The sequence below is a fragment of the Adiantum capillus-veneris genome, chromosome 11 (assembly GCF_014529385.1).
Source record: "Adiantum capillus-veneris isolate H3 chromosome 11, ASM1452938v2, whole genome shotgun sequence".
In the NCBI taxonomy this organism is placed as follows: Eukaryota; Viridiplantae; Streptophyta; class Polypodiopsida; order Polypodiales; family Pteridaceae; genus Adiantum; species Adiantum capillus-veneris.
This window is the reverse complement of record NC_140941.1, coordinates 77,541,376-77,555,378: the sequence shown is the minus strand read 5'-3', so window position 1 is coordinate 77,555,378 and position 14,003 is coordinate 77,541,376. Positions and strand designations below refer to the sequence as shown.

The 14,003-nt window shown below is 43.2% G+C and overlaps 1 protein-coding gene across 1 annotated transcript; it reads left to right on the top strand.

Moving 5' to 3' along the window:
• Positions 1-1,021: 1,021 nt before the first annotated feature.
• Positions 1,022-12,869, top strand: LOC147447491 (glutamate receptor 3.3-like). Its single transcript, XM_086524335.1, has 2 exons — positions 1,022-1,423; positions 12,576-12,869. The coding sequence occupies exons 1-2, from the start codon at positions 1,103-1,105 to the stop codon at positions 12,867-12,869; spliced, it is 615 nt and encodes a 204-aa protein (XP_086380461.1). The 5' UTR covers positions 1,022-1,102.
• Positions 12,870-14,003: the final 1,134 nt, after the last annotated feature.

Genomic DNA, 14,003 nt, shown 5'->3' with positions numbered 1-14,003 from the left:
CTCAACGAAGCTAGTAATCATCCCCCAGGTCGCCATGTATGATATGAGAGTCAAAGTAAGGTTTTTGGTCAATAGGCTTTTCAATTTGAATTAATTTTCATACCGCCAACTTCTCCCACTTCAGCCCCTAGACACTAAGTAACACCATGCATTTAATGAGGGGGAGTGAAGGGATCAAGGGTTGGGGTTCACGGGCGACATTTCAAGGCAAACTAAACTCAGACATCGTGAAAATCAAGACAGCATGGAGACTCCACCATGCCCCCACGACTCGGATTTCACTCCACAAGCTCATGCCCCCGGTTTTGTGTCACATGGACTAACCACCTCACCTTGGCGTACATCATGCACCCTACCACCCCATTTTCATGATACTATATTGTGAGCCAACATTGATTGCCCAAGTTTTTGGGGTTAAATTCACGTGCGGATTTAGTTTTGACATGACCCTTGCGGTTGCGATTGCCTCGGTTTCACAAGAAGTTTTGGACAAATTCTCACAATAATTCCCACATTGTGACTTACCTCAACATCATGAGCTTCTGTGAGGGAGGCACCGTATACCTAGCTAGGGAGGGCCGGCAGTCCCCTACCTCCAATTGTACCTAGCTAGGTATGGGGGCCGGCGGTCCCTTGCTCCCAATCGTACCTAGCTATGTATGTAGTGCCTCTCAAGCAAAAGCTTATGCTCTTATGCATTGTATGAAAAACACTAAAAAAGACCCCGTTTTCCTACGTGAGAAAATTTCTAAATCTTCTTGTGAATTTTTCTTGCGTGGACCTCGAAGCCGTGGATCCCCTCACCCCCTGTGTGACCTCCTTCAACACCCCTTTCTCTCTCTCGCACAATGTGGCAGGCATGTGCTCCGGAGTTCCAGTCATACAATCAAATATTCCTGTCAGCAGCGTGCCGCCACGGCGCCACTACCTCTCTCAACGTGACGCACACGTGCTCCGGAGTCCCAGACGTCTATAGTGCATGCCGTGCAATCGAGCAGCGTGCCAGTGCACCACCAGAGAGAGACAAACAGTTGACTGCCCTCATCGGATTGATAAGAACACGAGAGAGAGAGAGAGAGAGAGAGAGAGAGAGAGAGAGAGGATGTGGGTGTCGACGGTCTGCTGTATGTGTGCCATGTGTATAGTGGTGGTATTGGAGGGCGCGATGAGCGCGGACGATTACGGCATTGAGAAGAAGCTGGTGATTTTAGTGCCGCGCAAGGTGGGCTTCAGGCAGTTTGCCACTGCCAGCTGCGAGCAGGGAGGTCACAACTGCAGTTTCTCGGGTTTCGCAGTTGAGGTGTTCCAAACGTGCATCACCCGCCTTAGTCGTGAACAACGTGTGAGATTCAAATTTCGAGCTTACGGAGATGGCACCACCGACCCGAGCTACGATGGCATGGTAGAGGCTCTAAAAGCCAAGGTAGCTCCCTGTCTCTCTGTCTCTCTCTCCCCTTCTCTCTCACACGGTTCAAGACCCGTCGAGCGCTCGACATTGTTTTACAGAAAAATGTTATGTTACTTTTCCATCTTTGTTTGTGTTCACTATGTTTTTAAGATTTGAACCATGGTCTTCGTTTATACTAAAATGTGGTAAAAGATGCATTGCTTGCGTTGTGTGGCTATGGTGAAGGTATCGGGGAGGTGCCAAAAGGGGAGCTCTCACAGAGAAAGCCATCGGTCCTATCAATGGGACACTTTACATGAAAGACATACCTGTCCTTTGTGAAAAATTCTATCTGACAACATATGTGGCCAACTCCTAGGGTGAGTATCTCTACCTTGCACAAGGATCTCTAAAATTTGGTAGGATTGGAAGCTCGATGGCCTCACTTGGCCTCAATTGATGGAGGACCATGCTTGTTTCTACAAAAGTGAAATCATTATGAAATGAGTTGTATGCTATGGCAACATGTACGTGGAGGTGGCCGACGGAGCATGTCACCTCACTTTTTGGGGTTGCAACATGTAGTTTAGCAATATGAATATTAGTAGGCTACACTAAACATGCAAGCACATGCACTTAGCGTGGGGTAATGCATGAGCTCCTTACTGTCGAGGTCAGGAGTTCAAGACGCATTTATGGAATGCGTGTTGACCTTTCTAGTCAACTACTGTTAGCCGATTGCAATTGATTAGCAACCGATTCACACTGCTTTGCCACGAGCTAGCTGATATATAACTAAAATCGTATGCTTTGCTACCCCATATATGAAATTAGTACAATTTTCAAACAACCTCAATAGTGTCTGGTTGTGGGTCTGTAGGTGGAGTTATTCTTTTGCACATTGACTATACTTCCGCTGCCTCTCTTGTAAACGGTTGGTCTCCATAAGGTCCCAAATGATCGTATATCTATTGGCCATCTACATGGAAGCATACAAATATCTATACTCTCTATCTATTTTCTCACTCACATGCACGTGTGCGTACATGCGCATGTGCACACACACACACAACCTCTCTCTCTCTCTCTCTCTCTCTCTCTCTCTCTCTCTCTCTCTCTCTCTCTCTCTCTCTCTCTCTCTCTATTTAATTTGTTTATCGACCTCTCTCTCTCTCTCTCTTTCCTCTCAATATTTATTTCCTCTCTCTAGTGATCAATCTTTCTCTTTCTCTACCTATCATCCCTCTCTATTTCTACATTGTTCTCTTTCCTATATCTCTTTTGCACATTACGAGTGGTTCCTATCTCAAGAGGGCTATGAAAGATCAAGCGCTACGTTGAGGACCTCATCAAAGAGGCTACGTGTAGAGCTTGTTGCTCCTTGTGCAAGATGCTATGAACTTTTGCGTTTGAGGAGCAACTAGGAGATATCACTATGCAGAGGCTACCATTTGGGGGGTTTTCTTGTCAAGTCTCTCGTCTCTTGTGAAATTTTTAATAAATCTCTTCATTTCAAGAGGGCAATGAAATATCACACATTGAGACTCTTATTGGGGAGAAGGCCACATTTGAGGTTTCTTGTTTCTTATACAAAAAGCTCCGAACTTCTTCATTCCAAGGGATCTAGGAAAGATTATCAAAAAGAGGCCCTCTAATTATTGTGTTTCCTCTCTCTCTCTCTCTCTCTCTCTCTCTCTCTCTCTCTCTCTCATAACAGGTCTTGAGTTCAACTCTCCTAGCTAGATAGATCTTTAAGGTCTCTTGGGATAGTTTCCTCCGATGTTAAAATTATCTTCTTCTCGGGTGTGTGTTTGCTAATAAAAAGAGGAAAATGGTAGTGTAGTAGATTGGTTATGCCATTTCCCTCTTGAATAACAGTTCTTGAGTTCAACTCTCCTCATTGGATAGATCTTTAAGGTCTCTTGGGATAGTTTCCTACAACGTTAAAATTATCGTCCTCTTCTTCTTCTTCTTCTTCTTCTCTCTCTCTCTCTCTCTCTCTCTCTCTCTCTCTCTCTCTCACACACACACACACACACACACACACACACAATTGTCCTCTAAAGAATGTTTCAAAGAGAAGGTGTTGTACGATGCTCCTTGTTGTGCATCTCTTCTTGGTAAGAGTGCTTGTTGTCCTCCTTGTTGTTGTATTGTGCTCCTTCTTCGTGGTAAGAGAGCTTGCCTTCATCTCTTCATCAAGACAAATCTTTTGCTTTAAGTTGATCCGTCATAGGAACAACAATTTTGGAATAATCACGAATATACTGTCGATAAAATCCAGCCATGCCTAAAAATATTTGAAGCTCCTCAACCGTGTTGGGATGTGGCCATCGAAGAATGGCAGCAGTGACCTTGTCAGTGTCCATTTTGATGCTAGAATAAGAGATCACATGACCGAGGTAATGTATCTCTATTTTAAAGAAATCGCACTTGCTTTGCTTAGCATACAACACATGAGCTCATAGCCATTCGAACACTAATCGTAAGTGTTCTATGTGTTCATCTTCAATCTTACTGTAAATGAGAATGTCATCAAGGAAAACCACAATAAATTTTCCAAGATAGAGACATAAGACACTATCTATGAGTGTCATAAATGTAGCTGGAGCATTGGTTAAACCAAAAGGCATAAGAAAAAATTCAAAATGCCCGAACCGTGTTCTAAAGGCAGTTTTAGAGATATCTTGCAAAAGGATACGCACCTGGTGGCATCTTGAGCAAAGATATATCTTTGTATAGTATATTTTCCCATGGAGGTGATCAAACAACTCATCCACTCTTGGTAGAGGATACTTGTTCTTGATGGTTATGGCGTTAAATCCGCCATAACCTACGCACATCCACATAGTACCAGCTTTCTTTTTTACCAATAGAATTGGTGATGCCCAAGGCAAAGTGCTAGGTCTAATGAAACCACAGGCGAGGTAGTCAACCAACTGACTTTCAACCTCCTTGGCTTTTTTAGGACTCATACAATAAGGTGGTTTACTCACCGGTTTAGTGCTCGTCAAGACATCTATGCCATGCTGCATATCACGCATAGGAGGTAAACCCGGCGTTAAATCACTTGAGAATGCATCCCTATACTCCTTGAGTAAGTGAGTCAGCTTTTTCCGTGCAAAAGAAGAAAGTAAACTAGAGCTATGCTAGGATGGAAAATCTTGTAATTCTTGTAATGTTTGTTTTACAACAGTTGCACGTTGCTCTATAGAATTAAAATTGAGTGCACTTTGCTCGTTAGATTTGTTAACACTTTGTTTATCATTAGAACTCGTTGCATTTTGCATACCATTACTAGAATTCACCGCACTTTGCTCTTGAGAATTCATAAGACTTGGTGACAAGCAATAACACAAAAATACTTCATCTATTAAGTCTGCTTTCTACAAAATAGAAAGATCGACTGTGCATATAAGTGGTGCAGATGGTATATATTGTTTCTCACCAAGCAAAATCACATGTTTACCATTGTCCATAAAGGATAAGGAGTTGTGTTCATAACTAGTGTGCAATGTGTTTCCTAAACCATGCAGCCACTCCCGTCCTAAAACTACATTAACACGGTCCATGTTCATAACTTGAAAGTCAAGGGTCATCATATGATTTTGAACAATAATCTCAACCCCTTGAACTATCGTGTCCCATACTTATTTATCATTGCCAGACATCTGTTTGACCCCATACTTGTGAGAGTAGGAAGTCTGCGTAAGCTTCAATTTCTTGACTAGCTTATAGTTTAGGAAGTTATGAGTTGCACCATCATCCACTAAACTATGAACATTTTGTCCCTTAATAGTGCCATGCATGCGAATCAAATCATGGGGGCCAAAGGTGGGCTGCCACATTGAAGCAGGCACACAACACTTGTGCTTTTCTTCCATATGAAGAACCTCTACAACACAATATTTAGGAGATGAATCTAATGTGAGGCGTTGCACCGTGTGCACGGACTTTTCTTTGCCTTGCAAAAGAGGACGATATTTCTTGTTATGTTGGTCCAAAAGACATCTAAAACACAAATTGTGTTTCTTTGCACTCTCAAAATTAGTAGTACTGAGAGACCCACGTGGAGTATCGCGTAATTTCTTAGGCTTCTTAGCCTCTTGTGGACATGGAGAGGTAGATTGTCTCTTATTTCTCTTGGAACGTGTGGGAGATCTACCTCGCCATTGGCTCTTAGCCACATTGCTCTTAGAAAAACTATTCTTAGAGTAGGGAGAATTTTCTTTCCTCTCTTCATCATCATCATAGCTTTGGGCATGACTTTGGGCATGACTGATGGCTTCTTCCAAAGTTTTTGGATGTTGGTTCTTGACATGAAGACGATAGTCTTTGTCAAGGCCCTATTAAAATCCTGTATCTCTTAAAATTCATCTATACGTTCTAATTTTAATATGATTTTCCGATACTTTGAAAGGTGCTGTGTGAGAGAGAGGCCAGACATGCGGCATGCATCCCATGCTCCAATTCTTATCTTGTTCATTGGAGTCCAAAAACTCCTTGGAGAAAGAAGCTTGAAACGCAGCCCAAGACGGAGGACGAGTATCTATTGGAAATGTCATCCACCACTTATAGGCCTTGCCTTTAAGAGATAGACTTGTTTCCATAGCCGTCTTTATATCCGGGGTGTGTCTCAATCTATGAATATAACTCCATTTGTGTAAGAACGTATTGACCGCATCCTTGTTGCGATCACGCTCTACCCCGTGAAACTCAAGAATGGTGAGATTCTTAAGTAATGCATTGCTACTTTCTGCATCTTCTTCTGAAGCACTTGTCTCTTGGACTCCTTGAGTCGTGCAATCTTGATTCCCTTGAACCGTGCCACTTATGGCTCCTTGAGCCGTCTGTGAGTTCATAAGTTTCACAAGTAACTCCGTAAGATTGGTAACATTTGCATTGAGTGCAGAGAGTTTGCATTCAAGTATGCTTTGACCATGTTCCAAATTCTTGAAAGCAGCCATATCTACAAGCCCATGATCTCCTAGATCATCATCGTCATGCATATTAGTGTCAACAGCACCCGTGGTGCCCCGATTTTGATCTACATACTTAAAATCAAAAGTGTGTGTAGGTGGGATATCCTCATTGGCCATGGTAAACACACACTAATGTAAAGAGAGAAAAACCGTCAACTTGTACCTTGTGAAATTGAAGTTTGTATTTTGTATGCTCCGTGATTTGCGTTGCACGCGAACCTCGTCTTGCAGGAATTGTAGTGCTTCACGTATCGTTCGTCTCGTAAGAACACCTTTATTGATTCTTCACAAAAACTCATCACTTTTGTGAAGGCTTTCATTCACTTAGAAGCTATCTCATTGAGAAAAAAAAAAATTTGGAGGAAAACTTGCTTTACTCCTAGAAGTGAAAAGGAAGAGTAAAACTACTTCCTTAAAGTTTGAAGCTTTCCCTTTCCTTCTAGCTTTCCCATCAACACAAGTATGCTATCTTTCTAAAGGGTCAATAGCTTTATGGTAAAGTGTTTGCCTCTTACCCTCATGGGGTGGGTTCAACCCTCCTTCACCCAAGGGTTAAGCAGGCCTTCCTACGCCCGCAACCAACGACGACAATGGAAGCCTTCGGAACCTCGGTGTCGTGGAGTTGCCGATCGAATTTGCCTTCTTCGCCCGTTGTGGAGGGCAGTCGCTGTCAATCCGCGCTGTCGTGCAGCTCTGCTGCCATATAGAGAAAAAGAGCAAAGAAATGCAAGCTAAGATTCTTTGAAGCCTACACATTAAGTGAGCAGTGATCAAGGCTTGTTAACAGGCCAAGTCTAATGATTAATGTATGTCAGATGCGGCTTTAAAGGGCCAATTGATGTCTTAATGATGTCAAAAAGGGAGTATGCTTGAACTGAGTATAGATGAGAGATTATGATCTAGAACTGCAGTGCTTGAAGTGCTGTACCGGCATGTCTTTACGGCTCGTCGATTGGAGCTACGGTGAAGAAGTTATGGCAGTTTGAAGTTTAAGTCGATTGCAGATTCGTACCGGATTGGGCAACTACAGCTGAGGTGACAGAAATAAAATGAATGCATGGGCCTGAAGTGCTCACTTTGTGGAGCGCGTCGGTCCTTTCAGATCAGCGATCAGAGTCACGGTTGCCAAGCTATCGGCCATTAAAGATTCACCGGGGGCCGGCTCCGTACTAGTCCGTCGATCGGCTTGGTTGGAGTGCCATCTGGGAATTTTACAGCCTCGACAGGGTTTGTATGCATTTTATGCAGTTTAAGAAGTTTAATGGGATTTACGGCTTGGCAGGCAGAGTCCGGTGTTAGTTGTTGGCACGCTGAGCTAGGTAATTTTTGCATTATTCGGGATGCATTTATGGGCAATAAGATTCTCGAAGATAATTGTTAGTCAAGGCTTACTGAAGAAAAATGTCGTGCTTGACATTGCTTGGCCGACATGTTACCATATATGATGCCTTCTATTGCTTAACATTGCCTGGCCGAATTGCATGTTAAATGAAGTGCTCTTTGAGAATTGACCGGAGATGTTGTGCTTGGCGATGCTTTAGTTGAATATGTATGCCAAATGGGATGCCCTTTAAGGGCCGTCCACAACAACCGCCCAAAGGCCAAGGGCCCATAGCCCAAAGGCCCAAGGGCCCACAAATATTATCAAGGGCCGCCCAAAAGCATAGGCCAGTGGCCGTCCGCCTGCATAATAAGGCCGCCCAAAGGGGTTAATTAAAGTGAGAAGGTGGGAAAACAAAAGGGGAATGGAGGAGATGGCGTGCAGGCAGAAACGCTCGCAGGGGAGAAGGAGAAATCCGCTCGCGCAGGCTTGTTGACTGCTCGGATGAGCTCGGGGCGAAGAGACGAATTCTCTTCAGCAGGCCTAGGCGCCCCCTTTTGGTCTATCTCCCGGCGGGTTTCGCGCTGTCGAGAATCGAGGCTGCCACGTCAGCAGGGGAAGGTTTTTACGCCTCCCTAGCAACGACGGCGCCGTCGTTGCTAAGGGAGGGGTAACCTATTAATAGAGAGCACGTCTTTTGCATGAGAAGGGCAAGCCAACGAAAGAGGAGGGGCCTTTGCATGAAGAGAAGCGAGGAAGGGAAGCTCCCTCTCTCTAGCTCTCATCCTTGGCTACTAGCAAACAAGAAAAGCCGCTCTCTCTCTCGGCCATGATCAAGAGAGGGCATGCAAGATCTTGAGAAGCAAAGGAAGGGAGAAGAGGGCATGCAAGATCTTGAGAAGCAAAGGAAGGGAGAAGAGGACAGGAGAATGAAGTTGAACGAGGGCAAGAAGGATTCAAAGCAAGAAACGAAGAAGAAAAAGGGCCAACGAGGAAGAACTTCATAGAAGCTTGCTCGAAGGCAAGAAGAGAAGGCAAAAGGAGAAGCTTGCTCGAAGGCAAGAAGAGGAGGTGAGGGAAGCTCGAAGGCAAGGGAGGAGGAAGCCAAGGCGGATAGGCTTTCTCTTCTTGAGGAAGGAGCCAAGGGCGAGGTCTCTCTCTCTCTCTCTCTCTCTCTCTCTCTCTCTCTCTCCAATCAAAGCAAGAGAGGATTCTCTATCTCTCTCTCTCGGCTTAAGGGAACAAGCTCGAAGAAAGGCAAAGCTTCTCTCTCTCTCTCTCTCTCTCTCTCTCTCTCTCTCTCTCTCTCTCTCGATCGCCATCGAAGCTAAGCAAGAGGTAAGAAGCATTTCTCTCTGGAACTCCATCGAACCAAGGGGCAAGTTAAGGAAGGGAAGCAATAGAAGAACCATAAGAGCAGGCTTAGGAAGGCACTCGGAGAAGCAAGGGATACACCTTCGGATAACAATTAAAGAGCAGGAGGGAACTAAAGTGCAGAGCATGAGGGAGTTAAAGTGCAGACCATGAGGAAGTTAAAGTGCATAACATAAAGAGCAGGATAATCGATAATGATTGAGGCTTGATGATTGAGGAAGAGAATTGAATTGAAGCTTGCAGAATTTAATGGAACTTGAAGCAGATAAAGCGATAAAGGGAAAATACCATCATCGTCATCCGTTAAAGATTGAATTAACATTCTTTTAAGTCCGGTGTCGTTAACGGCCCGGTTAATTCTATAAAGCGGGAGCCTAAACTCCTCGTTAGCAGATGATCCAAGTGACGGTGTTGTTAACAGCCCGCCTTGGCGTAAGGACTAAGTTGTACTCAAAGTAATATTCAATTAATTGATGATTGCGGTGATTGGCAGAGTTGTCATTGTCTCTTGTTCTCTCTCTTTCACACCTCCCACAGCCAGAGGCCCGGCGCCTGCCCAACTCACGTAGCGAACACAGATCCCCCGACAGCGCGATAGGAAATTGTGCCTGCCTTCTTTTTGCTGCACAGCGTAGACGTCGTTGTTTACGGTGTGAGTGGGATGGAAACACACAGAACGCCTCTATAATGACCCGACACACACTCTTGGAATGATACACACACACACTATGGGGCACCACTCGGCTTACACAATCCACTTGGTCGAGACAGGAAACACACCGATGGAGTGAGGGGAAAGAGACTATGTGTTTACACACTCGACACACAGAGAGAGAGACACACACACACACACCCAGAAAACTCAGCTCAAAAGAGGAGAATTTCTGATGTTTAGATACAATTGAGCTTGGGCCAACACCAATGGGGCAAATAGCTCACACAATATGGGTAAAATATGCCACATAGAATCAGAAATTGGAGCAGAAGCTTCGCTCATAGAAGAAACTTATATAGCCAAAACAGCAGAAAAACAGTGAGGAATTTGGCAAAATGGATAGCGCCGTCGTGTTCGGAATGGCCCAAAACCCCAGTCTACAATGTCAAAGTGCTCAAATCCGACCTCGGATGAGCAGTTTAGGGTCAAAACAGACTCCAAAAACCCCAAAAACACAGTTGCGGCTGTTCCTCCTCTCTTCTCCATGTTTTTTCTGTTCTTCTCTTGGTTTTATCAGTTCCTACACTTAGATTTATTAGTTGGCACCCTTGGCCTTTTAGATGATCTCAAACGGACCCCGAACAGGCCAAAAACTGACCTCGCAGTGCATAGTTGTCACCCTGCTGCATCCATCCGCACACCTGGCACTCAACTTTTTCCAATAATGCATCCCGTCACCACATGAAGTGGCCTCAAAAGATGGTCCTCATAATGACCTTTCTGCATAATTATCACAAGAAAACACCCACGTTGTGTCCGTACTTATCCACATGCAAGTATTGACCCCATTCGACCTCTCGACGCCACTAGATGCCATCTGACGCACCTGATTACTTCATGTCGTCGGCCCTCAGATAGCTTCCTCAAGAATTTTTACGTGCTACCAACTCCTCATTATTATAAAAAAAACCACACTGGTACTGGTAATAGTGAAAATCGATGCACTATGTACATGTTGTCCTACCTGTACACATGTGGGCCCCACGTAACCACCTGGATTTGGAAAATGAGCAATCCTTTATTCGATGCACCATGCATGTGTATATACGTATGCGCAATCCCTTGCTCCAGAAAACTCTTGACAACGGAACGTGGGAGAGAGCCACCGCGTTGCATGCACATGGAACCCGCTTTTCTTCTCCTCCAAAAATAGCTCTGATATCAGTGAAAGGGTGGTGGTAATGCATGTTCCAGTCTCCACCCAACCATGCTATCTTATAGCCTCCCCCTAGCGTACACACTTTCCGGCCGTGCCGGTGGCCTTGTCCATAGGACCCATGTCCTTACAATGCAAATCAAAGAGACAAAGAGATCCATTTGATCTTAGAAGGGTTAAGATACAAATTATGGGGGAAGGTGTTTCATCCCACAGCTAAAGGTTACAACATCTATATAGCTCTGATACCAGTGAAAGGGCGGTGGTAATGCATGTGTTAGTCTCCATCCAACCGTGCTATCGTATAGCTTCCCCCTAGCGTACACACGGTCCGGTCGTGCCGATGGCCTTGCCCATAGGACCCATGTCCTTACAATGCAAATCAGAGAGACAAAGGGATCTATTTCTTAGAAGGGTTAAGATACAAATTATGGGGGTAGGTGTTCCATCCCATAGCTAAGGTTACAACATCTGTAGAAGCATTTTAAGGTAAGGGTTTCTCTTATTATACCTTTCACCATCACAACCAGCAATAAGAAGGATGTTAGTCAGTGGAAGACATGTGCTAAAAACGAAGCCCACATGTTATAGATGTCCACCCTAAAAATCTTCAGATAGTCATGCACCTTAGTTGAAGAAGGAACCTGCGCAGAATTCTCCATAGCTAGCTTGAGTTGTATGTAGCTCCTTAGTGAATCCATGAGTCCTATGCAGCAAGACCACCCATGAATAGTATATCTCTCTTTGCATCAATTCAATAAATAGGATCTCTTTTCAAGACATAGTTTATGCATGCATAGGGAGGTGTTGGGGTGGTGCCTCCTAACCGAAAACCTTTACTACAAGGCACAGGTGAGGTGCGGTTTGGTAGAGGCGTAAGAGTCATCGACCAAGTAGTAGTGGCTGAGCGGGGGGTAGCACCCTTATTTACTTCTATGTTTCATATATGATTATCCTCACACGTAGTGTCCACAAAAAAACAAAAAAAAAACATCAAACCTCTATTCAAGAGGTGTTCCCACTCCTATGTTTCACTTAGGATTTATGAGGGGGATCATATGGCTAAGAGAGTTCAGGGTAGATGCATAAGCGATTGTGTGTAAGCATGTAAGCTTATTTTGTGTGTGTGTGTGTGTGTGTGTGTGTGTGTGTGTTTTTTCCCCCCCAATATACACTCAAGGAGGTCATCTAAAATACATGTAGCTCACAGGGGTTCAATAGAAAGGTAATTTTAATTCCAGAGAATTGTCAAACTTTATAAAAGCTACTTCTAATCGAGTATCTTTCAAAAAGACAAATTTCAAAGTTTTTATATAAACTAGCAAACACTTTAGATAGAGGAGGCATATATTTGTGAATTATCTCAAATTTTCTAAATACTATCAAGAGTTGATGAGCTAGCTCCAAATATTTTTTCTTAAAAGGTTTGTGTTCCAAGCTTACTACAACTTTGGCTTGCAAAAATTTCAATATTTTTGACCAGATTACTCTAAGAAAATTTTACTATGAAAGTCGATCGTGAGCGAATCACACTCATATACCTTTTAATAATACTAGGTGATTAAAGACTACTTCAAAATCTATAGGAAAGTGTATGATTTTTTGTTTCAATAACAGTCTTTGTAACCAACATGCATTAGGTTGTCGAAGGTATTGTCGGGGATCTCACAATAACAGCGCAGAGAATGGAAGACATTGATTTTACACATCCCTACATTCAGTCCACATTAGTGGCATTGGTCCCTTACCAGTATGCTCCAAGGTCACAAAATCTATGGATATTTTTGCAACCCTTTTCACGAAAGCTATGGATTAGTGTTGTACTGTCATTTGTGGTTACTGGGATCGTTATCTTTATTTTGGAGCACACAAATGAACACTTTCATAAAGAAGGACTTGGATGGAGAACTCAACTTGCAAATGTCTTTTGGTAAGCGTCTTGTGGAACATCTTGGTAGTATTTGATATATCATGCATATTTGTGAACATATTCAAACATCTTTTTGCTAGGATTCAAATATATCTCCTGTTTGGTTATTAATGTTGAGATAAGGATAGTACTTTTTACAAACTTTAAATTTCAATATGAAAGACAGCTAGAACATAACTTGGATTAATAACAGTGTCGTTCTAAGAACATAACTAGATCAAGATAATCATATGTTGCATTTCTTGTTTCTACATCACTTATCGCAAGTAAAGTGAGAAAATATTTAAAACCTCAGACCTAACCTAGCATCGCTCATGCATATGCACAACAAAGTCAAAAGAAGATAGTAGATGTTGTAAACCCTAAACCTAATCTCCAAGGCCAATGTAACCCTTATGGAGAACACTAACAAAAACAGACCCAATTTTGTGACATTGATTTTTTAGGTTAAAAAATTTGAGACAGCGTGATTTATGGATCTTATATGTGAGTAGTATGACTAATAACCATTCATACAATGGTGTGTTATGCTTGAATCATGTTTTAATTGTTTTCAATAATGTATTAAAATTATTTACAAAAAGATAAAAGATCCAATTTATTTTTTTCCTTTACTTTCTACAAGAAATGTATAAAAAAATAGGATTTTATAGCTAGGAGAGTACAGACAGATACAATGCAAAGTACACTAGTGGAAAATCAAAATTTGGAATAGGTGACTATTACAAAGTGATGGCGTTGGTACAACCAAATGCTGTCGATGATAGAAATGGGCACAAGTGGGGCTATGTGGTCGAGCAGATGCAGGCCCAGGTGATAATGCAGCTGTGAAGTGCCACTGTGGTTAGGTGGATCGGGAAATGTATGCACATGATGGTTTTTTTGGCCAAGGGTGTGCTGCTAGACGCCAAGCTGGATGATGGCCTTATATGCCCAAAGTGGTGGTTTTGTGTGCCAGGTGTGGTGTTCGAAGGGCTTTCCGAGCAGGTCCAGACGGTGATGGAGCAAAAGATGTCATGCGCACACTCACACACCCAGACAACTCAACACAACACAAGGAATTTACTTGAATTCCTCACCTCACTCACTACCACTCAAAAGCTCCCTAAAAACTCTACCCACAAGCTCAATTCAAACT

Bases quoted from the DNA above. Each gene is read 5' to 3' on its own strand.
- LOC147447491 (XM_086524335.1), top strand. From the start codon at position 1,103: ATGTGGGTGTCGACGGTCTGCTGTATGTGTGCCATGTGTATAGTGGTG. The intron at 1,424-12,575 runs GTAGCTCCCTGT...AACATGCATTAG, and splicing joins TAGAGGCTCTAAAAGCCAAG to GTTGTCGAAGGTATTGTCGG.